The sequence below is a fragment of the Dipodomys ordii genome, unplaced genomic scaffold, assembly GCF_000151885.1.
Source record: "Dipodomys ordii isolate 6190 unplaced genomic scaffold, Dord_2.0 Scaffold43, whole genome shotgun sequence".
In the NCBI taxonomy this organism is placed as follows: domain Eukaryota; kingdom Metazoa; phylum Chordata; class Mammalia; order Rodentia; family Heteromyidae; genus Dipodomys; species Dipodomys ordii.
Window position 1 is genome coordinate 11,875,215 of NW_012267259.1, and position 27,135 is coordinate 11,902,349.

The 27,135-nt window shown below is 42.9% G+C and overlaps 1 protein-coding gene across 1 annotated transcript in view; it reads left to right on the forward strand.

The window, feature by feature from the left end:
• Serpinb5 (serpin peptidase inhibitor, clade B (ovalbumin), member 5) overlaps positions 1 to 3,617 on the forward strand; it is a 12,727-nt gene extending 9,110 nt beyond the window's left edge. The window contains exon 6 of the mRNA XM_013018933.1: positions 3,213 to 3,617. Within this exon, the coding sequence (XP_012874387.1) occupies positions 3,213 to 3,605 (393 nt within the window). The 3' untranslated portion in view covers positions 3,606 to 3,617. The remainder of the gene's footprint in view (positions 1 to 3,212) is intronic.
• The last annotated feature ends 23,518 nt before the right edge of the window (positions 3,618 to 27,135 follow it).

A 27,135-nucleotide genomic window follows, 5' to 3' on the forward strand; every position in this document is an offset into this window, starting at 1 on the left:
TGGGATTCTTTAAATACAAGATCATGTCGTCTGCAAAGAGGGAGAGTTTTATTTCTTCTTTCCCTATTTGGATCCCCTTTATGTCTGCATCTTGTCTTATTGTTGTACTACAGCAATTTTAAATCGACAGAAAGGTGAGCCATCAATACTGAGCTTATGTGTACTTCTCCCTCCCCCAATCCTAGAGTTTCCTCTGGTACTAGTGGGTTGCATTAGAGTGGTTCCTGGGTTGTAATTCACGAGCCAGTATCAAAGCATTATCGTTAATCACAGGGTTCACTCTGTGTTGCGCATTTTTGGACACATATGAGATTTTATCATGTTTCCAAGTTTTGCATTATGCAAGTCATATTGTATAATATGAAATGCATATTGATGTGATGTGTACAAAATATATACACATATATGTATATTTACACACATGTATATGTTTGTATATGTATGTAGATAAACACATATATGTATATACATACTTACATGCATCAATATTATATGCAACATATATATGTATATGTGTATATATTATAGATATAATACACACACATATTTCACATGGATTTGAGTTAGGCATTGGTGACTCACACCTGTTATCCTAGTACTTCAGGAGACTGGGATCTGAGGATTGCAGTTCAAAGCCAGCCAGGGCAGAAAAGTCCACAAGACTCTTATCACCAATGAACTACCCAAAAGCCAGGAATGGCCCTGTGGCTCAAAGGGGTAGAGCACTAGTTTTGAGCCCCAAAGCTCAGGGACAGTTCCCAGGCCCTGAGTTCAAGACCCAGAACCAGCACAACAAAAATGGGGGGAAGGAAGGGCTATAATATTCCATTTATACAGACTATTATAGGTCTGCCTATGAGTGAGTTTTAGCTTTCTCTCAGCTCTGTCAGCTTCTGTCCAGCTGCCTAAACCTCCTCTTCTCTGTGTTGTATTTCTAGTCAGGCCTTAATTACTTATGCCTTTCCAGAGACAGTCTAACTTGACCCCAATCTCCCTGTTTCTTTACATATCATTATGTTATATTCCTCACTTTCTTAGCTGAATAATAACTCCTGTCCTCATTCTTGGTTTGAGGTATTGTTCTTACTTACTCCATTTTCTGTCTGCATCTTTAAGCTATTATTCAGCTTTCTGAGATTTTTCCTTTCTTCCTTATTTCAAATGCCCTCATAAACGTGTTTGTTTTTCTTCTGAAAATATTGACCTAAAGAAAATGCTTGTTGGACTCTCATGGAGGAATTGTTAAGAACACAAATTTTATTGTCTTGTTATGGCTGCCATAACAAAGCACCATAAACTGGGGCGCCGGAGTGAGGGCATTTATTTCCTCATGGTTCCCCAGCGACACACGTAGCAGGTTTGCTTCTTTCTGAGAAGTGGGAGGGAGCGTCCGCCTAGGCCTCCCCTGGCTTCCGCTGGTGTGCTGGCATTCTGATGGAGTTCTGTGGCTGGTAGACACTCCACCCTGACTTGTGCCTTCATTTCCACATGCCTTTTCTGTCTCTCTGTTTTCTGTCTGTGTCCCCAATTCCCCCTTTAAATAGGGACACCAGTTCATATTCGAATCGGGCTCACCCCAGTGATGTCATCTTAAGTAATTACACCTGTATCCAAATCATGTCCCATTCTGAGGTGTTTCTACTGGGACTTCAATGCATAAACAGAGAGACGCAGTCCAGCCCTTAGCAGCATGGTCTCTTGTGGACTTGGAGGGCTGTTCTTCCTCGCTTTGCATACTGGGCAATGTTGGCGCAGTACTGCTCTGACAGTGGCAGTCAGGATGCTGACATTCTCAGTGGTGCCTGACTTCTCCTTGGACCAGTGGTGAGGTTGAAGAGGGCAAGGAGCAATTTGAGATTTGCTCCCTGCAGAATTTTATGACTAAGTCACTTGATGGTTTGTTGTTGCTGGTACTGGGGATTGGACTCAGTACCTTGTGTCCTGCTCAGCTTCTTTGTGCACAGCTGATGCTCTCTTGCTTGAACTGTGCCTCCACTTTTGACTAGGCCATTTTATGATTTTTGCATAGCATAGATCTCATTTTTCAAACGGATTAAAGTGACTGCATTCATCTACAATCTTAATGAATGACTAAGAAATAGACCAAGCGCCCATATTAAAACAACAACAACAACATCCCAAGAAGAGCGAGGTGCTAGTGGCTCACTCCTGTAATACTAGCGACTCAGAAGGCTGACATCTGAGGATTTTTGGTTCAAAGCCAGCCTGGGCAGAAAAGTCTGTGAAACTCTTATCTCTAATTACTCACCTAAAAACTGGAAATGGAACTGTGACTCAAAATGATAGAGCACTAGCCTTGAGCAAAAAAGCTCAGCGGCAGCACCCAGGACCCAGTTCAGGCCAACAAAATCAAAAACAAAGTGAGAATAACTTTACCTTTAATTAGACTTACTAACTTTGTTGTCAATCCCAAGCATGAATGTTCTGGATTTCTCTGTAGACAAATGATAAAACCATTCAGAACATAAGTTTAAAAGCCTTTATAGTTTTATATTACTTTACTATTGTGTATACATCATTAGAATCTATGCATCAGCTTCTGTTAAGGCAAGTGTTTACCTATCTCCTCCTCTCTCCTCATCCCAGAAAGAAAAAATTTGGTGCAAGGATTAGCCAGGAATTGGTGGCTCCCACCTGTAATCCTAGTTACCCAAGAGGCCAAGATTTGAGGATTGTAGTTTGAAGCCAGCTTGGATTGAAAAGTTCATGAGACTCTTATCTCTCATTAACCAGCAAAAAGCTGGAAGTGGAGGTGTGGTTCAAATGGTAGAACTTCAGATATGAGTGAAAAAGCCAAATGAGAGCCTGAGGCCCTGAGTTCAAGCCCCAATACCAGAGCAGCAGCAACAACAACAAATCAAAACCATGCTCTGACAAATTTCAAAGCCAGCAATGCTCTGTTGTTGTGGGGGAAGAAGAGCAGAGCAAGGTGGTTCTTGGTTGTTAGGAGAAAAACTAGTCGCCTGCCATCTTTGATGATCCATCCAGAATGCTCCCAAACCATGATGACCATCACCGTTTTTGTTTTAGTTTTGGTTGGTCATGGGGCTTGAACTCTGGGCCTGGGCTCTTCAGCTCAAGGCAAGTACTCTACCACTTTGAGCCATAGAACCACTCCCACTGTTTTTTTAATCTAACAAGATCTGTTACAAATTGGTAATGCATATTTTTCCTTTCCCTTTTGGCTTCAGATTGAAAACCAACTCAACTCAGAGACACTGTTACAATGGACCAACCCCAGCATCCTGGCCAATGCCAAGGTCAAACTTTCCCTTCCGAAGTTTAAGGTAGAAAAGATGATTGATCCCCAGGTTAGCTTGGAAAACCTAGGGTTGAAAACTACCTTTAATGAAGATACCTCTGATTTCTCTGGGATGTCTGACACCAAGGGCGTGGCCCTCTCCAATGTGATTCACAGCGTGTGCCTAGAAATAACAGAAGATGGTGGTGAGTCCATCGAAGTGCCGGGATCCCGGATCTTGCAACACAAGGATGAGTTCAATGCCAACCACCCATTTATTTACCTCATCCGGCACAACAAAACTCGGAACATCATTTTCTTTGGCAAGTTCTGTTCTCCCTAAGTGGCAGAGCCTGTGCTTCATCCCACCAGAGAGGGGCAGTGTTCTGTAGATGCTGCACGCAAAGGGTTACTTTCTAAACACACTAATGTTGCTGGGTCGGCAGGCAGTTGGTACATGGCGTATGTAGCCTTACTACACACCTTCTTACTAACACACCTTCTTCTTCTATTTTTTCCCTTTGGTTTCTTTTTGTTTTTATATATGTTGTTAAAGAATATGACTTGCTTTGAATGTAAAGAGATCACCTTCATTGGGACAAATACATATTACTTATTTGTCAAACCGCCCTTTTACTGGCAGAAATACCATTTTCCTCATGCAAGAATTCCTCTAACAAAGATCTAGAGGATCTTATTCCCAGGACTTGACTTTTCTTCAGTAAGATAGGGAATGTTCCAGGTATTGTCACTTCCCAAAGTCTAAAGAGACTACAGAACATGAGATCCACAAAGTTACCCTAGTCCCAGGAAACTTGGGTTCATGTTTACTTTTATCCCCCCCCCAACTCCCTAATTCTGTAGCTTTTAGAAAGACACTGTAGTGCATATACTATATGTTCTGGAACTCCATTGAAAGGCTTGGCTTAGTCTGGTTACCTGCAAATCAGAACCTTAATATTTCTGCAACAAAGTAGAGAGACCATTCATCCAAAATGGACAAGTAAGTGGTTATATTTTGCTCACAAGTAAGTGTGCCATTAGGAAGACACGTTGCAGAACTGAATTAGATTTGGGGACATTGGGCAAAGAATTTTAGGCCTGTAGTAGCTGCAGCGTGAGAAACCCTGGAAGCTCAGCTTGGTCAACATTGACTTTTACATCTGACTTTGACATTTACTTTGACATTGGCCTGTGTGCCACTGTGGCAGGGGCTTCTGGGTAACTCCCAAGGATTTTGGATAGTGACTTCCAGGGATTCTCACCATGCTCTAAAAGCAGGAATTTGTCTAATGTGATAGGGAAAGGAAAGGGACCTGAAGCCTGGGGCCTCCACGGGGACAGTGCTGAGAGTGCTCACAGCGCCTTGTTTTAGTCTGTGGGTTCCCCTACGTCAGATGGTGAGTTTGTAGCTTACAGGAGTAGTGATTGGTACAGTAGATCTGTTGAGGTGCCTACATTGCAGGGTCGTGTTTGGATTTCCTCCCAGAAGGATCCTATGTAATCCCTTCCCTCATCCCTTCCTCACCTTTCATTGTAAATAGGTGCTTCTTGCTCCCAAGGTTCACCGTTGAATTTTCTCTCTGCTACTGACAATAAAATATTGTTGGATTATGTGTCTTGTTCCTTATGCTTTTCTTAATGACTGTTTTGAAATAGAACCAAGCTGATGCATCATTCCATCAGAACTATCTTCAGGGTCTTTTGTCATCTTTCCATTTGATTTTCCCTACACTCTATATTTAAAATCCCTTTGTCTTTCCAGACATGTGTATTTTAGTATTTTCCAAATTGTTCCCCCTTTTTACCTGATTAAGGCTAGGATAAACTTCCTGTTGTACAAGGCAGGGAGTTTGGAAATGATAGCCAAGAACTGAGGTTTAGATGTTGGTAAGGAACTACATCCTAGGTCCCTAAGATTGTTAAGACAATGATGTGCAGTGGCTCATGCTTGTAATCCTAGCTACTCAGGAAGCTGAGATCTGAGAATCATGGTTTGCAGTCAGCCCAGGGAGGAAAGTCTGTGAGATTCTTATCTTCAATGAACCATACAGATCTGGAAGTGGAGCTGTATCCTAAGTACTAGAGCACCAGCTTTAAGTAGAGAAGCACCCAAGCCCTGAGTTCAAGCCCTGTGACCAGCACACAGATACACAGACTCACAGACACCCACCCACCCCTGCATACCTTATGACATAACATTAGGGTCTTGCTTACTATCAGCCCCTGGATCCCGCAGAAAATGGCAGCCAGCATCATTCCCCTCCCCAACTGGTGGTGGAGGTTGATGTCACTTAGTGTCTGAGAGTTAACCTGGCTTTCTAGGACTGCTCACCTCTGTCAGTGCAGACCCTAATAAAAGTTTGATGTCTTGAGGTCTCTAGCTTGAACTCAGGGCTTAGATAAATTTTTTTTCTGCTCACCGCTGGTGTTGTAGCACTTCAGCCAGGCCTCCAGTTCTATTCCAACAGCTTTTGGCTGATTAACTGAATAATCCAAGTCTCTTGGATTTGGCTGCCAAGGCTAGCCATGGAACTGTGATTCTCAGCTCACATTGTGGCTGTGAGCCCCTGGCTCTGGCCTGCAGCATTCTTTCTCGTGTCTGCCTGTCCTGCCACAGGGTGCATCTTTGCTTTGCCTTCATTTGGTTTACATGAATAAATATACCACAACGCGCCTATTAGCACAGCAACAACATACCTGGCATACAACTGCCCGTGCCTCCCCTTAGCCGTGTCCTGATACACTTCTTTTGCCAGTCCACGTCACCCAGCTCCGGCACTTCTGTTCTCCTGGTGCTGGGGCACGCTGGAGTGGACCTTTGCCTTATGGGGGCCCCCTCCCCTCCCCTTTGTGGCTTCTTATTTTTGCCAGGTTGAAGTTAGACTTGGCTTTGTTGAAAAGGTGAATTGGCCAAGGAATTAACAAATCGAATTTCGTGGGGTGTAAGGGACTTCTGTTTAACACAAGGAATTTGCCAGTTGACATCTTTGGTAGCTCAGAGTCCCTGGGTTTTGGATGGTTAATAAAGATGTGCATGCTTTACAAGGTCAAGTTTTTGTGACTGCAAGACTACATTTGAATAATTTTCCTCCCCAGCTCGAAATTCTTTTCCAAGTGAGTTCTTGGGTGGGCCAGTTTGCACAGTTTGAGTTGTCTGCCAGGTACATCATTCTGGGATAAAGGAACAAGGGTTTAGAGAGGAATAACACTTGTTTTCCTCCTTCAAGGACTTTATAATTCAGTTGGGAAAGGAAGTCCCATCAACGATGACATTTAAGAACATGCCAGTGCCCAGTGTTCACATCAATGAAAAGAGTGGAACGTGCCCAGTGACTGTAAGATCAGACATCTTCCACAGGTCCATGGGCAATGGAGACTTCCACATACTTCCTTGGGCTCAGTCCCCAAAGATCCTGGAACAGATTGCTGAATGGGAAACTCCAGTCCAGGCCCAGGAAAATCCAGGGCTCCCGGAGCTCTTATTGACCAAGCCCTGGCTAGGCCTGGTTATATGAAATAACATCGCCCTCTATAGGATTTGCTTACTCCTCTGTTTTCCAAGCACGGTGTTCACAGGTCTTGTACACCTGAATACACTGGAGGAGTCCATGGTGGAGACACGTGACCAGCACCCCTCTCGGAGCCCCTCCACACTAGGTCTTCCCCGATGGTTACTAGTGCTTGAACTCAGTACCTCACCCTGCTTGCCAGCCCTGGCCATTCCCACAGCTGCCCTGGTCATTGTCCAGCCACCCACATTCAAGGTGAGCTGGTATCTTCTAACAACTTGTAAAACTATCACTGCTATCCACAGACTTTGATGGCAGCACACTGTTGTCCTATTTTATTTGGCTGTGCAAATTTCCATAGTCTCGCCTGTAACATAGATCCCTTTTCTCATCGCCATACTGTCCCTGAAGTTGTGAACACGCTGCAACCCAGTCTGTCACGGATGGACATTTGGGTGTTTTTGTATATTACAAGGGGCATGTTCTTGGATGAAGTACACGTGAAGTCCTGATACATGTGTGTGGAGGGCATGATTATGCATGCACACTCACGCATGTAAGGGTGGATGATACGAAGAGTCCTATTTGGTAGGTATGTAAGACATTTTCCCATAGTGGCTCTTTTTTTTTGGTGGGGGGGTCCGGTCGTGGGGCCTGAACTCTGGGCCTGGGCGCTGTCCCTCAGCTCTTCAGCTCAAGGCTAGCGCTCTACCACTTGAGCCACAGCACCACTTCCGGCTTTTTTCTTTTTGCTTATGTGGTGCTGAGGAATTGAACCCAGGGTCTCTGGCATGCAAGGCAAGTGCTCTACCACTGAGCCACCTTCCCAGCCCAATAGTGGCTCTTTTTTAGGACTGTTTTTTGATGGCATTTTAGGTCCTCTGTTTTTTTAATTTGATTGAAGTAGTCATATATATATATATATATATATTATATATATTTTGTGTGTGTGTGTATGTGGTACTGAGGAATCAAACCCAGGGCCTCATGCATGCTAGGCAAGCACTCTACCAGTAAGCCACAGCCTCAGCCCATAGTGATTCTAACCAATACTTTTTAATCTTCTATTATTGTTGCTATTAAGTTAATAATTATTGATAATGATTATTTCTCCAACTGCCACTCCTACCAGCAACTCTCATTCTTGGAGGTGAGTCTGGGCTGGGCTGATGGCTAAGACGATGTGTATTATAGTTCTACTTCCCCCGTAGCCGGATAAGAGCTTGCTTGTGGTGAAGGGTATGGTGATGAGAAGCACAGTGTTAGAACTTGCTAGCACACACGGTGAGGACGTCCTGTGTTAGGCTGGAGTCTCATGTCAGACCCTTACAGCCATGGTGCTTTGATGGCACCCAAACCTTTTCTTGCTGAATTGAACTATTTAAAAGACAAATTTTTCTGTCTTCTGTTTATATTAAAGCAAAATATTTTGTTAACTAGTTTGTTAAGTCAGTAAAAGACAGATGAATGAGATCACATAAAACTTAAATGTTTACACGAGGAGAAACATCTTCCACGAAGGTTTACCTTTCAGATATTTCTAGTTTAATGTCATTCAAACGCTCAAAAACCCCATTTTCCACTCACATCACTGAGCGTCGTTTGCCACTGACATCGGATTGATGTGTCTTCCCTCTTAGTCTTAGCTCTTGAACTAGAAACTGATTTTGTAACATTTTTATTCAGAGCCTCCCTGCCTCGGGGATTTCAGAGGTGGGTGTTTCCTTGTTTGATGGCTTTTATCTCTGTCATCATCGCAGCCTGGACAATGCTGGCTGCTTAGCTTTGTGAGAACTTTTCAGATGAAGAGGGCAAAGGTTTACTTCCTGCCTCAAGACCCAGAACAGGAAAGGCAAATGGTGTGATTCTGCGGTAGTGGTGAGGTGCACACAGATGCGTCCCTGGAGCTTCAACTGCCCCAGGAGTCGGGCCACACTTGTGAGATCATCACCCCCCCCATCCCCATCTCTGCCATAGGGCCCTGCCTCCCACCTCTCCTGGGACGGACTAAGAGTAAACATGAAGGTGTGTGTGTGTGTGTGTGTGTGTGTGTGTGTGTGTGTGTGCTGGTTCAGGGGCTTGAACTCACAGCCTGGGCTTTTTTTTTTACCCCCTCAAGTCTAGTATGCTCCTACTTGAGCCACATCTCCACTTCTGGCTTTTTGTTGTGTAATTGGAGATAAGTCTCACAGATTTTCCTGCCCAAGCTGGTTTTGAACAGGGATCCTTAGTATCTCAGCCTCCTGAGTTGCGAGAATTACAGAGAGGAGCCACTGGTACCCAGCAACCTCATCTGCGTTCATAGAAAGCTTAGCAGTGGGTCTATTTTCAGAACCCAGTACAGTTTGAAAAAAAAAGAAGAAAAGAGAAAGCATCATCATGCTCAATATCACCAGTTTACTATTATCATTGGTGATGTCATCAGTTCAGTATCTGCTTTTTAAAGGCAACAATTCTATGTAAAATGAGGCCCATTGGAAGCAGCGCTGAGCTGGGTGCTGTTGGCTCACACCTGTAATCCTAGCTCCTCAGGACGCTGAGATCTGAGAATCACAGCTCAAAGCCAGCCAGGGCAGAAGAATCCCTATGAGACTCTTATTTCCAATTAACCACCAGAAATAGAGCTGTGGCTCAACATGGTAGTGCGCTAGTCTTGAGCAAAAGAGCTCCGGGCAGTGCCCAGGCCGCAAGTCCAAAGAAAAGAATACAAGTAGGGCTGAGGAACAAATAAGCTGATGAGAGAGCTGCCCTGCTCAGAGCTCATGGCCACTGCAGGGGGCAGGGCTGGGAGGAGCAGGGGCGGCTGCAGGGCACCATGAACACAGGGAGGGACCGGGAAGGAAGCAGTGAGGACCTCTGGCTGCCATGACAAGCTCTTGCTGTTGCTCTTGCATCCACCGGTGGTCCAGAAGAGGTCATCACCATCTCCAGTGCCATGGTTTCTTAGGGAGAACAGGACCTTCCCTGCCTGACGACTGCAGCGTGGGTTCTGGGAGCAATGGATCCTTGTGCTCGGGCCCCCAGTCAGCAGCCTTCCTTTGGTCCAGCCTGGTGATGAGGTGGTGATTGATATATTTTGCCAGTCACTGTGGGCCGGGTAGGGGAACTTGGAATGAAGTTGTTGTTTTTTTCTTTTTTTTTTCTCCTGCCCTTAGTTGTTCTTCTTGCTGACTTAGGGGAAAGTAAGAACTCAATGGGCAGGGTAACTAGGTCAGTGGCGTTCCCTGTAGAGAACAGGTTTTCCCATCTTTGGGGAGTCAGCCTTGCAAAGTTCCAGGAAGGGGATTCAGCTGGCCTCAGCTGACGCACCAGACCTGGCTGGAAAGCCCCCACCCCTTTTCTTTTTTTCTATGTTTTTAATTTGTAAAACTGCTGTACAGAGGGGTTAGTTACATGGGTAAGGTAATGAGTACATTTCCTATGGAGCATTGTTACCTCCTCCTTTGTTTTTCCCTTACCATCCCTTCCCTCCCCCCCCCCACCAAGTTGTAAAGTTTGTTTTCAACATAGTGTCTTGTACATCTCATTGTTACAATGGGTCCACCTGTATACTTATTTCAATATTTTCTTATTTTCCTTCCCCTCCCCAAATTAGAAAAATGTATATACAAGATGCATGGCACTGACATCAAATACAGTGAAAACAGGGGTTATACCATGGGGGAAGAATATACAAGAGAAACAAAAAAAATTGCATAGTACATTTTAGATATGTTCAAAACAATAGCAAGGAAGAAAAAACCACTTGTGTCCCTGTCTTGGGGTTCATTTCACTTAACATCATCTTATATAGTCATATGTACATAGTTTTTGACCTTTTCTGCTTGTCCTAGACTTATACTAGTTATTGCAAATAAGGGAAACCATGGCACCTATGTTTCTTTGGGTGGAAAGCCTTTTTGTCACCAAAATTTATCCCATATATATTAGACACACACACTTATATGCACATATACACATATATAAAACCCATATAATCATATATATGATATGTATATACATATATGATATATATATGCATATATATGGCTATATATTCATAAATGATTATATATGAATATTTTTCTCTCTACATATACATCAATATTATATATTGTATATATATATATAATTGTACTTGTGCTGTCTCTCTGCCTCTCTCTCTCTGTCTCTCTCTCTCTGTCTCTCTCTCTCTGTGCATAGTATGATTTTAAAGGGCTACCAGTAAAATAAAATCCATTGTCAACCAAGTAAAGATCTTTTTTTTTTTTGGGTCCGGTCGTGGGGCCTGAACTCTGGGCCTGGGTGCTGTCCCTCAGCAATTCAGCTCAAGGCTAGTGCTCTACCACTTGAGCCACAGTGCCACTTCCGGCTTTTTTCTTTTTGCTTATGTGGTGCTGAGGAATCGAACCCAGGGCCTTGAGCATGCAAGGCAAGCGCTCTACCACTGAGCCACCTTCCCAGCCCCCCAAGTAAAGATCTTATATATATATATCTATCGTTTTAATAACTCTTTAAACTGTCTTGGTCTGGGAGATCACATGGTTGCAGTTTCTTACATACTATGGCAGAATAGCCAAATCCCGTAAAGAAAACAAAAGCTTCCAAAACAAAAGCTTCCAACACGACCAGTCCCTTGTCCTGTCTCCCACCGGCCCCGCCCCTCCGCCAGGTGGAGGAGGCCTGTGTGGGAGCAGGTTGTCTGCAGGGGTTTTCTGGGTGCCAGGGCTGGGCACAGGCACGGGCCATGCAGAGATGAGGACGGAACATCACTGGAGGAAGATTCTGAGCCTGGTGACCAGGTATCCACCAGGTACAGAGCGGGCAGCGCGGGGCAGGGGGTGGGATTGATTCAAGTCTCGCACAGGTGTGTGTGCGGCAGAGCAGGCTCACTCTACCCACACCCAGGTGGCTCTAAGGCCTCTCTCTGGCCTGAGACCTCTGCTGGGCAGAAAGAGGCCACTGGCTTGGGACCCCATGAGCCAGGTATGAACTCCAGCCCTGTCTCTGGTGTCATCTGTTGGGAAATGAAGTTCAGTCTCTGTGGCTAAGTATCTGTGTGCCTATCAAGAGTCGACCTGCTTTTGTCCTCCTGGTCCACTAGATGGCGCCATTGGTCATGCTATAGCAGCTGCTCAGGGTCTCAACCCATCAGTTGTCATCTTTCAGATCAGCTAGCTGTGAGGAGGAGCAGCCTGGCTGTCCTTTTTCTCCAGCGATGTTCCTCACCTTGCGGCCAAGATACACACTCAGAAACCCTGACTCCTCCTTCCTCTTAAATGATGATAACTTTTCTTATAAGTTTTATTCTGTGCACGAGACACACCCACTTTATTCTTTTTTATTTTAAAGAAGGCTTAACTATTGGACAGGCTGAGATCATCAAGATCACAGTTCAAGGTCACACTGGGCAAGAATTCGATAACCCTCATCTCTACAGAAAGAAAAAAAACACCAGCACCACCACCACCACTGGACATGGTGATGGGTGTCTGTCATGTCAGCTTTGGTAGGAAGCATAAAACAGGAGAATCACAGGCCAGGCCAGCCCAGGCAAAAACGGAGACCCTAGATCAAATGAAGCAGAACAAGAATAAAGAGCTGTAGTGTGTCTCTAGCAGTAGAGAGCCTGTCTAGCAAACATGAACCACTTTCAAACCCCTGTGACCAAAAAGAAACAAAAAGGTGCTTAATATCAGATCTGTCCCTTCCAAATTGCTAAACATTCAGCAACACACTATTGTTGACTACAGGTAACATGTCATAAATCTCTACATGTTAGTCATTCTTTTTAAAAATTTAGTTTTAGAACATTTTTATTTTTCCTAATTGAAATGTGATGCTAGTCCGTTAATAACTTTCTATTTCCCTCATCCCCATCCTCTGACAATCGCTGCCTATGCCTTGGAATATTTTATTTCTATTATTTATTATCATTTTGATTTTTTAAAAGTGGTTTTGGTGTTTGAACTCAAGATATCACATTTGCTAGACTGGCACCATACCACTTGTGCCATACCTCCAACCCAGCTTTTTGCTGGTTTATTTGAACATTGAATCTCATGGATATGTATAACGAGGTTGGCCTCCTCCTGACTTCAGATTCCTGAGTGGCTGAAATTACAGACAAGAACCACTGGTACCTGACTACCTTGAATTTTTTGATCAATACCTTATAATTGTACACATTTATTGATTAAATAAAACATGATGTTGGGCGTGCATATGCATACATGTCCATTTTAAATTGCAATATTTTAGACAGAAGTGGAATTGGGCTGTATGTGTGTATTGTTGACCATGTTGCGTTTGTTTGAAGATTTGATCTATCTTCTTACCAGTGAACATGTTGTAATCCTCAGGTTTTTATAGGCCTTGTGGATGATCTCTTTGACTAATGTCATTGTTATTTTTGTGTGGATGTCAAGGAGGTGGGAGGAGGGAGGAAGTTTCCGGGCCCCAGGTAGCTGTGGTTTGATAATGATGTCTCTGGTTCGTTCTCTTGGTAACCTAGTAGCAACACATATCTTAGAATAGGGAAGCTTGAGCAGACTCTACCGAGACCATACACGTGTGTTTTGTAGTTTACAAGACATTTTTTGCATAGGAGAGCGGATGAATCTTCATGAACAGTTGGAGGCTGAGGCAGGGTGGCCTTTCCACTGGCCCAGAGTAACAGAGCTCCACAGCAGGAGATTGGCAACCTCACTGCGGTTCTCTGAATCCAAGGCTGCTGCTTGGTCCCTTTTGTCACCTCCTGTCACAAAGAGCCAAAGCACTGTGGTGTCACCAGGTAAAGCCTGGGAAGGGACCAGGGGAGCTGGGGTTGGGACACCGTGTTCATGGGGCGTCACGCAAGACGCTGGTGTTTGGAGATACTTTTGTCCCTCACAGAGTGACCCACCGATCACCCAATGCTCGACCCAAAGAAAACCTCAGACAACATGCACCACACATGAGGAGAGGCGTGAAAACCCACTTGCCATTCTACCACCTCCATGCTGTCTCAGAGAGAAGCTCAAAGTTCCTCCCAGCACCGTTCTGTGACTGGTATGGCCTGTGGGCACCTTGGGGTTCTCCATTCCAATCTCACAGCGTCTGGTTGAGCTTCCTTAGAACCATCTGCAATGGCTCAGGGAAATCACTTAAGAGGAAAACTCCGTGGAAACTCTCCAAGTCAGGTAATGCCTCCTGGGATCTATTCTGCATCAGAAGCGTACTAGATGTTTTAGCTGCACTACTGAGTTTAGCTGGGGTGTTAAACCCTATCCTTGGGGGCCGGGCCTCCCAGGCAATCTTTTCGTTGCTTGCATTTTTGCTCCTCGTTCTTTGCTTCCTTCTTCTCAGTGGCATCCCTGCTGTCCTTATCAGCTTGGAGTACCACCTTCCTGACTTTGTTCCCTAGATTCCAGTACCGTTTGGTGCATTGTCACAGGCAAGTGATGGAAATAACAGATCTTACTAATGGTAGGGTGGGATCCTATGCCGGAGCCCAGTTGGGCGTTTAGAGTCTTTTCATGTCTTACTTGTTGTCATGAGATGACTTACTCCCCATTCTAGAAGTTCTGCATGAAGTAATAGCCCCTGAGAATCTTATTAAATGCAGATTCCCAGGGCCTATGCCTATATAGAGTCTGATTTACTATCCAAGGTAGAGCTCAAAAAGAAGGGCTTTTGAAGCAAGCATCAGGTTTAGAAATACTCAGAGACAGGTGCCAGTGGCTCAGCCTGTAACCCTAGCTTCTCAGGGAGCTGAGCTCTGAGGATCACAGTTCCAAGCGAGCTCGGGCAGGAAGCCTGTGAGACTATTATCTCCAATCAGTCACAGATAAGCCAGTCATAGAGCTGTGGCTCAAGTGGTAGAGTGCTAGCCTTGAACCTTGAACAAAGGGAGCTCAGGGACAGCACCTCAGGCCCTGAGTTTAAGCCCCAGGAATGGCAAAAAAAATTGCAAAACAACAACAAAAAAGTAAATGCTCAGCCCCCAGCAAGGCTGTCCATCTTCCCAGACACCGGACCCAGATCCTCCCGGTCTCTACACATGCAGCCATTTGCAAGTGGACAAATAAAGGGATTGTGTCTGAGCCTCTGGAGACCATCTGCAGTCCACTGCAGGGCTTCTGCCCTCGGGTCTGCCAGCGCAGTGAGCCAGGCTCTGGCCTTTCCTTGGAGGTGGACGCCGATTGCTGCAGGAGAGGCCCCGCTCCCCTGGAGGAGGGCATGGCCGCCCTCCCCACAGCGCATGTGCAGCGCGAGCTAATGTCTTCACTGTGCAGCTGCACCGAGTTCCCAGGCTTAGGACAGCAGCTGCGGTCTCGCCCAGCCCTGAAGGATGGAGAGGGTCGTGGAGGGTGGGGTGGAAGCTTTTTCTGGGGGAGCAAAGCAGGAAGGGTGCATGGGGAAGGTGTGTGGGAACAGAACAGAAGCCTGTGAGGAAGGGGAAGGAACGAGGCTCGTCTATCATTTCCAGGATAGCCTGGGGCTAGGAGCATGCGCATTGGCAATGGGCGTGCTAGGGAAAGAGGGAAACAGGCTGAAATGGGGTCACTAGGAGACAGAAAGGCCAGTAGAAGATGGTTGGGAATGTAGAGGAACCGGACAGATAGAAACAAAACATCCTGATGCCCCTTTGCAACTGCGAGAGAAGAAAACACAAGGAGAGTCGATGTCATGTTGGCTTGAAACCCCTTTGTACAACTACTCAAAGGTCACAAGAAACATAACATTTAAAGAAAGAAAATAACACTAACAATAGTAACAATAATCTCTCTCCCCTCCCCCGCCCCCAAGAAACCATAAGGAGACAACAACAAACCCTCCTAGAGGAAATGAACAGGTGGCAAGGTCATTCTGGAGGAACATACAGGAGATTTAGACAATTTGGAGAAAATAGACTCCATTCAGTTTTGAAATTCAGCTTTGGCTGCATGAGTTGGGTGTGCCCAGATATCAGTGCTGCAAGAGAAAACCATGTGTTCTGTTATGAGTGAGACCCACTTTCTCACAGGAAGTGGTGTGTTTATGTGTGTGTGGCCTGAGTGTAAAAACAAAATTATACCATTATAGAAACAAAATTATACTATTATTATTAAAAAAACCCAAACCCATAACATATTACCTAAAACCTCATGCTTGGTCATCTATTTGGGTCCAAGCTTAGGTTATTTCCACCCTATTGTCCTTAAACCAGATGACTCTGCTATTAGTCATCTTACTGGTTTCATAACATCATTTTCTACTTCTTCAAGAACTCCCTTCTGGGATCATTTTCAACCCAGATTTTTGCATGTGCTGAGGAATCCTTCTTCATTGCAAGAAGGTGGACTATAGTGTTGGGAAGAGAATGAGAAGTCTGTGGAGGGGGCATGTCCGTGGAGACATCCCATCCCCCGTCAGACACACATGCACCCACAGCCTCACTCCACCTGCCGCTCACTGACCCCGGTAAACTGGGCACAGGAATGCCCAGCCAGGACGCTTGGCAGAGGTGGGGCTTCCTGCCCACCGAGGCAAAGCTCTTCGGTGGCCTAAGGATGAAACTATCACCACCACCACTGGGGAGGTTTTACCCATTAGTTTTCTCAGCGGTGAAGGTCAAATCACCATGGTCACTTCACTGCTGTTGTTTGTTTGTTAGTTCTTGTACACTCGCAGCCATTTTCCTAGAGGTTGGCATTGGATGGCTAGGTTGAGATCTTCTCTGTAAATGTCCACGGCTCAATTTTGGAGGTGGAGAGAAATCCTTCTTGGGTTCAGGGCTGGTCTCCATTTCTCATTCGTGGTGGAGTGGTATTTCTCTATTTGTTAGAGCTCAATCAAAACAACATGGGTGAGAGTCACAAGTTGTCATACTGAGGCCTTCCAACTATATCTTCATTTCAGAGACTTGCCCTCAGCGCCCGGTATCAAGTTGTGTGAGTCAACACGATCCATCAGCAGGGACTTATCTGCTCTGTCAGATCGCCTCACTCCTGGCGATCACATCCTTGCCTCAAGGATACTCAGGTGACAGGTCTATAATTAAGTGAAATGTGTCATAACAGACAATAATTAGAACACTGTCCTTAAATGGAAGGGGTGGCAGGAAGGGGGAGAATAAACTGGATAAGATTTATGGAAGTAGTACACTTTGAAACAGCTCAGAACCTCGGATTACTCTTTAACAAACACCTACTAATCGGCTACTAAATCCCTGCCACTTCCACGTACATTATTTTTGCCTCCAGAATTATAATTCATGCTTAGATTTACACTGCGTGGCAGGAGGACCAATAACTCCTTAAGCTCTGAAGGTTCTGCCAGGTCCTGGCGGCTCACTCCTGCAATCCTAGCTACTTAGGAGGCTGCGAGCTGAGGATCGTGTGTGGATGTCAAACTGGCTGGGAATGTCTGTGAGTCTCTTAACCACCAAAAACAGCTAGCAATGGAACTGTAGGTCAAGCGGCAAAGTGCCGCCCTGGAGTGAAAGAGCTAAGGGACGGTGCCCAGTCCCCAAATTCAGTTCTCAGTCCTGGTGTGCTTGCCTTCTACTCAGGTTCTTCTAGAAGATCTTTTATTGATGATGTTCTGGCCCAGAGAGCTTAACATGCTTGCCTAAATGTAGATGGGTTTTCTGGGGGCGTGTTTTCAAGCCCCAAATAATCAGAGAAACTCTGCTAGTGTTGGCTGATAGTCATAAATCCATGTACACAAATGGGTTAAGAGTGTTCATTTGCGTTATTCAATTTTCCCTCCATGTATTGATCCTAGTGTCCTTGACTTAAACCACTGAGGCTTATTGAATTCTGGTCAATGTATGTGTCGGTTCTTCTTCCCAGTTTTCAGAGGGTGAGGAGATAAAGGCCAACTTGGCAGTTTTGAGACTTGCTGAGGCAGAGATCATCACACAGTCTTCACCGTGAAGCTTAACAACATCGTGTGATATAAATTCCCGGCCACGGTGTGTGAGTCAGCACAGATTTCTGGGTAAGGCAGACATGGGTTTGAGCTACATGAGTTAGAGATCAATAACTAGTGTTAAATCACTCAACTCTCTGGAGTTTCCATTTCCTCATCTGTAACATTGGGACAATATTCCCCCATCTTCTGCTGAGAATTGAGAGGAACTAATAAAGTATTTGCAGATTGTGGAATCAAGGACATCATAAGAGCTAAGCTTGGCAACTTGAGTTGTTGTGGTTTAGGGATGGATGCTGGTTTTTATAATCCCATAGTTGCTATACCATCACACCAATTCTCATTGTTTCATGTTGTGCCCAAGATCTTGGCAATCATTTCATCCTAATGAGTACAAGCCCATCATAGCGGGTTCTCAAGGCCATTGGGACTCTAGCTTACACACTTGTCTCTTGACCTGCTATGTTCTACTAGGTAACACCAAGGACGTGCTTTAGTGGTGGATACCTTACACAGATAGAGAGCCTAGACCTGTCCATTCCAGAGACTCTGTGGTTACTGACTTCTAGCCTTTACTTAGAAATTTGCTAAGACCTTGGCATCTGCTCTCATGTGGTTTGAGGATATTCCTTACTATTTTTCATAAAATTTTATGCTAGTGGTTGCCCATCAAAATCAAGTGTTTTCAGAGAAGACCATATGTCTTAGAGCAAAGTTCCACTTAGCTTTTAGTCTTTCAAACCAGCCATCTTCTACTTCAGCAGGCAGGATGGGAGTGTCAGGTTCTGGTTGGAGTGGTTTGGGGTACAAGTAGAGAATGTTTCTGAGGGGATGGGTATTACAGGATATCTCGGGCTGGGTGTCCACGGGAGGAGAAGGGAGGTGAGGGGTGGAGATGTAAACTTTAGGCAAATGTTGCCTACTCTACAGTTCTGTCCTTTATCCAGCATTGTGCACATCAAGGGCAGGTTTGTTGAAGATTGAAGAAGATTGTCTCCATGGAGGAGGGAAATAGTTCTTCAAATTCAAAGGAGTTTGCGAAAGAGCTGGATATCTAAAGGTGAGCCTACAAGTCAGGTGGTACATCCGGGTTCCGGGTGATGTTGGTGAAGATGACTGAAAAGTCTGGAGATTGCTAACAGGAGCCACAGTGGCTAGAACGGCAAGACCATCATAATTCTTGTTGTTAGAAACCAATGCATATTTGCAAGATGCCCCTAAGCCTTTCAGAGCTTGGACAAACCTGACCTTGGGTGTGACACAAAGCTCTTTATTACGTAAATCACTCAGTACAGGTTTATTAGTGAATGAATCGAAAATTAAGTTCTAATTCTGGGGGTGTATAAGAAGGTTGAGTCATAAATATAGCATTTAATGAGGTCTTTGACCTTTGACATGTTGCTATGATCACCGACTAATCCAGTCATTGTCTTCCCATCCAATTTCTACGTGAACAAATATGGCAGTGAGCATACTTGCTGCCAAGTGTGAAATGATGGAATGTCACGCCTGGGAGGAATCCCAGCTCCCTGTATTCAACCTCTGACTTTCACAGGTAATGGACTGACGGGATGTGTCATCCTTTGGCATATGTGGTAATCCAGGTCCCCTTATTTAATGAATAGGCTGTGATCTTCCTCATCACTGATCCAGAGTTGGGGCTTTTGAGATCAGTTGGCACAACTCCATCCTCAGTGGCATATGTGCCACATTGACACCCCCCGTCTGCCCTCTCAGGTCACCCTTCTGGCCCTTGCATGTTCATGTCGAAACAATAGTGTACCAGGGTAGACTTACAGGAGTCTGAACAGGTGTGTGGGAAAGACTCATAAGTAGTATGAGGAGGGAATGTTCTTTCTTCCTGCTGTCTTTCAGGGGTTAAATCTTTATAGTCTTTTGAAATTTGGGGAGGGGGTGTCCTAGATAGTTTCTGAAGAAGATTATGCCGACGGAATGAGAAGAGGTTGAGTTCTTTTTATTTTATTGTTATTGTAAAGGTGATGGGGGTTACAGTTACAGAAGTCAGGTAATGAGTCCATTTCTGGTGATAGGGGGTTACAGTTACAGAAGTCAGGTAATGAGTCCATTTCTTTTTGAACAGGGTCACCTCTTCCCTTGTTTTCTCCCAGTTTTTCCTCCTGATTCCCATCCCCCAAACTATATATAGTTCTTTGTCAACATAGAGTCTAATGAGTATCAATGCTGCATTTGCCTACCCTTTGTCCCACCATTTTCCCCTTACTGTCCCTTAAACAGATAAATTTACATATAAGACAAAAGGTATAGAAGTGAAAAAGAGTGACAAAGGAAGAAAAATCAAGATACAAAATAACATAAAACCTCTTGTTTCCATTTCTTGGAGTGAGTCCATTTCGATCAATGTCATATGCCCCTTGCCCATAGCTGTAGAACCGTTGTGATCTTCTAAGAATATCCACCTTTCATCTCACTGTGCAAATGTTTAGAGTCCTCTACAATTGTTTTGTCTTTTACCACTGCAACCATGTTCATTGCAGCATTGTTCACCATAGCCAAGAGATGGAATCAACCCAGAGGACCCTCAGCAGACAAAGGGATCAAGAAAATGTGGTATACATGCACCATGGAATTCTAGTCATCTTTCATAAAGAATGATAGTGTCCCATTCATAAGTTAATGAAAAGACTTGGAAAAAATTATATTAAGTGAAGTAAGCTATACCCCCCAAAACAGAGATTGCATGTCTTCCCTCATTTGTTGTAACTAGAATGTGGCTATAAATCCACAGGTAAACACATTGGATGATTGAATTCTTTGATGTTTATCAGAGAAAAGTCTGTGAAGTATGGTGGGCTTGGCAGGCAGAGAGAGCCTGCTGGGTTCAGTATCTGGAAGTGTAAGGACAAGGTCGCATCATCTGTGCTGCGGGATTCTTACAGCGCCCCTGCCCACCTCCTCATTGCCCGCCCCCCCAACCACCATTGACTGGGGTCACGGGTCTTGTTGAGAAATTCCTTGCCAATATTTTCAAATCAGTGTGCCCCCGGCCAACACTCTCAGTGTCTACATAAAGAAAGACAAGAAGCCAATAAAGTGATCAGATTGTATCATCAAGAGCAAGCTATAAAATCACTTGTAATTGACACTCTTTTAAAGGAGACAAATAATTTCGTGAATGACAATGGAATTATTAAAGTTAGAGGGTCCAACATTTGCCATAGTGTGCTTTTGCTACCTTACTATGTCATGTATCACCACCTAAGGACTAGATTTTCCAAATTGCTTCCTACTCACTACATTGTTTCAAGAGTGTGTCATGAACAAACAAGGTATTGGACAACACCGAGAAGCTGGACTCAGTTGATTTTCATTGTTTACTTGGGTTCCAAGGTTGTAGTCCAATGAAACATGGAAAGAGCCTGAATTTCATAGAAGGTCCATCCCCTACCCAAACAGAAAAGAGTCCAATCCAGTTATGGGAGAAACCCAGCTAGCAGAGTGCCCAAGAGTTTGGACCCATTCACATTCTGGTCTGGTGTTTGCCATTAGTCATCAGGACCGGTCTGGCCACTTGATTTGTTGGTGGGGGTAGCACGTTGCAGCAGCACTTTTGTCTCGAGAGCTTCTCCTGGTATAATGACTGGGTGGCTGAGGAAGGTGTGTGCCTGGGATCCAAGTATTTAGAAATCGCAATTGCAAAATACACTTATGCACAGTGCACAATGGCTAACAAATTAGTGCCGACTAGAGTAATCCATTTGTGAGAACGCCCAGAGATTTTCCAGGAGCAGAGTTCATGTCTCAAGAAGTGAGACTGTTTTCTTAAAAAAATTGGTTTTTAGATGAGGGCTTGAGAGATAGTTTTAAGAATGTTTTCTAGATCATTAATAGATGGAGTGCTGGTTCAAAAGTCATTCTTTCTCAATAGTTATAGCAAATAATTGATTCAAGCAAGAATCATTAATGGAGGCTAGAATGTGGAAATGTTTCGTGAGAACAAGGATTCTTGCATAGTTTCAAAATACCTTGTTCATTAATGGTTTTGCCAATAAAAGGGGTAATAATGGCTTTACAGAGAAGTCTAGAGGACATCACCCTTCTAGATGATCAAGAGTCAGCTTGGTTAAAATGCAGATGAATGTGATGAGCCTTTGAGCTGAAGGGTTAAGAAGGGCAAACAGTTGCTCAAGGCATTATTCTTGACTAAAATGTTTAATTTGGAGATAAACTGCAGGCATTACTCAAGCAATAAAAGCTACTCAGTTCCATTCCCATTATCAAACCAAACCTTCCCCCCAATCCCAAACAGAAATAACTACAAAAACCACCACCACCACTGCCGCCACCACAACAATAAAAAACACAGGAAATTTCTTTGATTAGAAGACATCAGAGCTTCAGTTGCAGGGTGCCAGTGGCTCACTCCTGTAATCCTAGCGATTTAGGAGGTTGAGATCTGAGGATCAGGGTTCAAAGCCAGCCTGAGCAGGAAAGTCTGTCTTATCTCCAATTAACCACCAGAAAACCAGAAGTGGTGCTGTGGCTCAAGTGGTAGAGTGCTTGCCTTGAGCTGAAGAGCTCAGAGACAGTGCCCAAACCCAGAGTTCAAGCCACAAGACTGACCAAAAAAAAAAAATGCTTCAGCTATCAAATGTACCCTATAATCCTGGGTCATGGATTTAGAAAAATTGATGTGATTTTTGCACAATGGGTAAAAATAGAATATGGACTAGGGGTCAGGTTAAACTCCATATTTCAGTAATTGTGCTAAGGAATGTCACTTTTCTTGGGAAATGCATAACAGATTTACAAGGGCAACCTATTTACAATGTACAAACCAGTAGTTTCAAATATAGCACGTGTGTGTATCTTTATCTTTATGAGATATGTAATATGAGATATAATTAATGTAATATATAGCAATTGCATAATATTGAAATAATATATATGAGAAAGTAATTCTAAAGCAAATGAGACAAAATGTTGAACAATTGGTTAGTCTGGATAAAAGGTTGTAATAAATTTTTTGTAGTAGTCTTGCAACTCTCTGTAAGTGTGAATCAATTTCAAATAAGATTTACAAAAAGAGGAAATAAGTTTGTTCAGGACAGTTGTAAAGAGAAGGGGACAGATTTGATTTAGAAAAAGTCACTTTGCAAGTAATAAAAGTTAATGTATTAAGGTGTAGTGGCAGAGTTGAGATAGAGCTCATAATAGGTGTAGTCCATATTCTCTATCTATCTATCTATCTATCTATCTATCTATCTATCTATCTATCTATCTATCTATCTTCATTGATTGATCGATCGATCGATATATCTCAGCAGAAAAGCACAAGTAAAATAAGGATGAAATACAAGTGTTTAAATTTTGAAAAGTGGTAATGGATAAAAAGATAGGCTTTTTCTACATGGAGGGAGAGTAGTTGAGGGGGTGGGGAAGGAAGGGATGGTAGGGGAAAAACAAAGGAGGAGGCATCAGTGCACAATAGGAAATATACTCATCACCTTACTCATGTAACTCTAACCCCTCTATACGGTATTTTTACAATAAAAATCTATTTAAAAAGATAGGCTTAATAGAAAAAAGAAATAAAATCCAAATGTTAAAACATGTAAGACCATTAAAGCAAAAGCAAATCAAAACTAGAAGAATTCTATTTTTTGCTATTGGCCAAATAGAGAAATTGATATTTACAGAAGTCGTCTTTGTCATTGAAAGAGGGAGCTTGCTTCCTTTTTTTCTCTTCCCATGAAGTAAGCAAAGAGCAGAGAATGCTTCCCTCTTTCTGCTCTGCCCCCAGCTCCCCCTAAGATGATTGCTCAGATTGATCTCCTTCAGGCTAAGCTAACCAGTGTCTTTTGGGGAGCCTTTTTTGTGTGCCAGGTACATTTATGTACATAAAGTATTTCACTCACCCACACTGCAACTCTATTAAATTAGTAATAATATTCATTTGTTACCAATGTTCTAGTATTATCATATATAAAATTCATTGTATACTAAGGAAGCAGTGGTAGAGGAGGAAGCGTTGGTAATTCTCCATGCAGTGTGGGGAAGACTGACTAGGTGTTTAGGTGAAAACATTGAGCAAAATCTTTGCCTCACATCACAGACCAAACTAAATTTCTTGGTGGGCTAATAAGAAAAAGTGTGGCTAACACCTAGAAGAAAATGTCCTTGAATAATGACCAGTTTTGTGAAAGGAGAAAAACCTTGTAAATACAAAATAAAGAGATTATCAATGAAAAGGTTAAATTTATTACATCAAATGTGTTTATCTAAATCAGTGACCACAAGTGTATATCATGGGCGGGTAGCAGCTGTGGCATTTCTGAGTCATGTGGGGTCCTGATAGATTGCTGTGGAGCAGAGATGTGCTAGGTTGATTCTTCCAAGAAACTGCACGCTTCCAGCAGAGAACCATGTTCCGCTCACCTGCGTGTTCTTGCTGCCTTGTCCTGTACCTAGTTAATACTGCATTATGTTCCCTGCTTTGACAGAGTCAATAAAAAAAGGACCAAAGGGGATAATAGATAGGCATACCAGTCAAGGCCTGCACTGATGACAAAATAGATAACAACAGAGCTGTAACACATGGGGCTTGGAACCTAATGAGACGTAGTGACATCTACACAGAGAGCCCCATGTTCATCCAGGGCGCAGATGAATTGAGCAAGCCTTCTTGTTTTTTTTTTTTCTCAGTATATTGGTTTTGGAGGTTTTGGAGACTAAAATAACCAGTTAAAAATTTCATTTTCTCTTAGAGAGCCAACCACAAACAATCAAGACATGAAATTATTTGGGGTAACTCTTTTTCCTATGGAAACCTTATGTATGGTTAAATAATGATGAAGAGAGGACATTCATTAATTTATGACGAATATTAAGATATGTTCAGTTGCTATTATTTTCAGGGGCAATGAGTGCATTGAGAGATGAGGTATAGAGAGTAGCACCGTGTTTTGGGGTGCGTGAAAGGAAACAAGCAGTAACCTTGATACTCCCTGTGATGCTTCTCTATTACATAATGGAACTTTCATTGATGCTAACTTTAGGACTATCTTTTCAATTTCTAGATATACCCATGGTAGTATATGATAGATACTAAATAATCCTTTGTTGGATTGTGACTGGGAATAAATAGAACATGAAACTTAGATGTAGACGTATAGATGGACTTCATACCCCCCCCCCCATGAAAGTCTTGATCTGCTGAAAACAATATATACAATGCTAATGTGATCAAAATCCTTTATGTGCAGGTGTGAAAGTGGAATGGTGGAGCTTGTTGAGATTGGTTTTGGGAAGGATGAGGGAACATAGGAGTGACAGAGGAGGTATGTCTGCTCAAGGAACATTACAGATGTGCTGCGGAGAAATTCCACTGTACAACTAATGGGCACCAATTAAAGTATGGGAAAAAAGAAGCAGCTTTATTGAGATGTATTTCTACACTTAAAATCCACTCTTAAAAGTGCATAATACACTGTTTTTTAAAAGTATATTCACAGAGTTGCACAATCATGATTGCAATCAATTTTAAAACATTTTTCAACTCCCCCAAATGAAAATTGATACACATTAGCCAGGCTTATTATCACTCCTCTTCCTCCAAGTCCTGTCAACTCTGTATCTTTGTGATTTGCTTATTTTACTTAGCATGTTATATCCATAGCATTTCTTTGTGGTAGCAGATATCAACACTTAACTGTTTTTAGGACTAAATATACCACATTTTGTTTTTCTATTTGTGAACTGTTAAAGATTGGAGTTGTTTCTACATTTGGGTTATTATGAATAAAATAGTTAAAAACATTCATGCATATGTAAGGTTTTTATGGTTGTGTTTCTCTTAGGAATATGCCTAGAAGTGGAATTTCTGCATAATTTCCAAAGTGGCTGTGCCACTTTCTGCTTCTATCAGCTATGTTGGAGGTTCCAATGTTACTAAACTCTGCCAATACTTGCTATTGTTTGTCTTTGCTGATAACCCTTTCTATGGATGTAAAATGGCATCTCATTGTGGTTTTGGTTCTTATTTCCCTAGCAATTTAGAATATTGGGCATTTAAATACATAGAGTCATTTGTATGTATCTGCCTTAAAGAAATTTGATTGATGTCATTTGCCCATTTTCTAACTGGGCAATATCTGTTTTCTTGTTGAGGTGTAAGCACTACTCATGTAATCTGGGTACAAGTCTCTTATCAAAGATAGGGCCTACAGATATCATTATCCTTTTTTGGGCTGTCTTCAATTTCTTGATGGTGTCTTTTATAGCACGAAAGTTTTCATTTTGATGACTTTCAATGTATCTATTTTTCGATTGGTGCTACATTTTTGGTACCCTAATGAAGAAAGCATTGCCCCTCTCAAAGTCACAAAGATGGACTTCTGTATGTTCTTCAAAGATTTTTTAGTTTTGCTTTTAGGTCCTTGATCAATTTTGAGTTAATTTTTATGCATGGTGGCAGGGGAAATTTTAATCAAGACAGTGAAATGCTGCCATTGTATTAAACATACAAATGAATAAAAGAGGACTGAGAATCAGAAAATAAATCCTTACCATTATACCCAGTTGACAAGATTCCAAGTCAATTCAATAGCTTTTCAACACAAGGCCCTGAGACAACTGATTTATTTTTTACTCGCCTTGAAAATAAAATCATTCTTTAGAAGGATACATTCTTTTAGGGATAAAATGTAACTTAACTGCTAAAGCACAGCAATAACTTAATGTAATGAACAAATGGATAAAAGAAGAAAAACTGACACCTGGATTTTGTTGACCAGTAAGAAAAGACCTAATCAGTACAGGAAACCCTCAGAAATGTGAAAACAAAGCTGGAGATCAAAAGCTAAGAATGGGTCCAGTGCTGCTCGCTCACACCTGTCATTCTAACTACTCAGGAGGCTGAGATCTGAGGATCGAAGTTCAAAGCCAGCCTCATCAGGAAAGTTGGTCAGACTCTTATCTCCAATAAGCTACTCCCCCCCAACAAAAACAACAACTGGAAGTAGAGCTGTGGCTCAAGTGGTATAGTACTAGCCTTAAGCAAAAAAGAAGCTCAGGGACAGTGTGTAGGCCCTAAATTCAAGCCCAGGACTAGTACAAAAAATAAAAGAAGTTAATAACATAAGGATTATCAGAATAGGTGCGATATACCTTCCTTTATAAAACTTGGAGACATTAAATGTCTTATGATAAAAAAACCCCTTAATTTTGCCCTCATAATGGACAAGAAATCTGATGAAAGGAAAGAACCCACTATATATATCTCACTTATTCTATGAAGGAGCTTGTTGATCTACTCAGATCTTAAATCACAGTCATCTAACAGATAAAAAGCAGGCTTAGCTTAAAACATTTTGTTTTGAAGATATTAGAGCATGGAAAATCCGCTGCCCTCTCTTTTAAAATATATTCATATTTTCCACATTAGAAGATATCTCACAAATCTTCATATTTTCCATATTCCTGTTACTTTATGGTTTAAAACTCCCA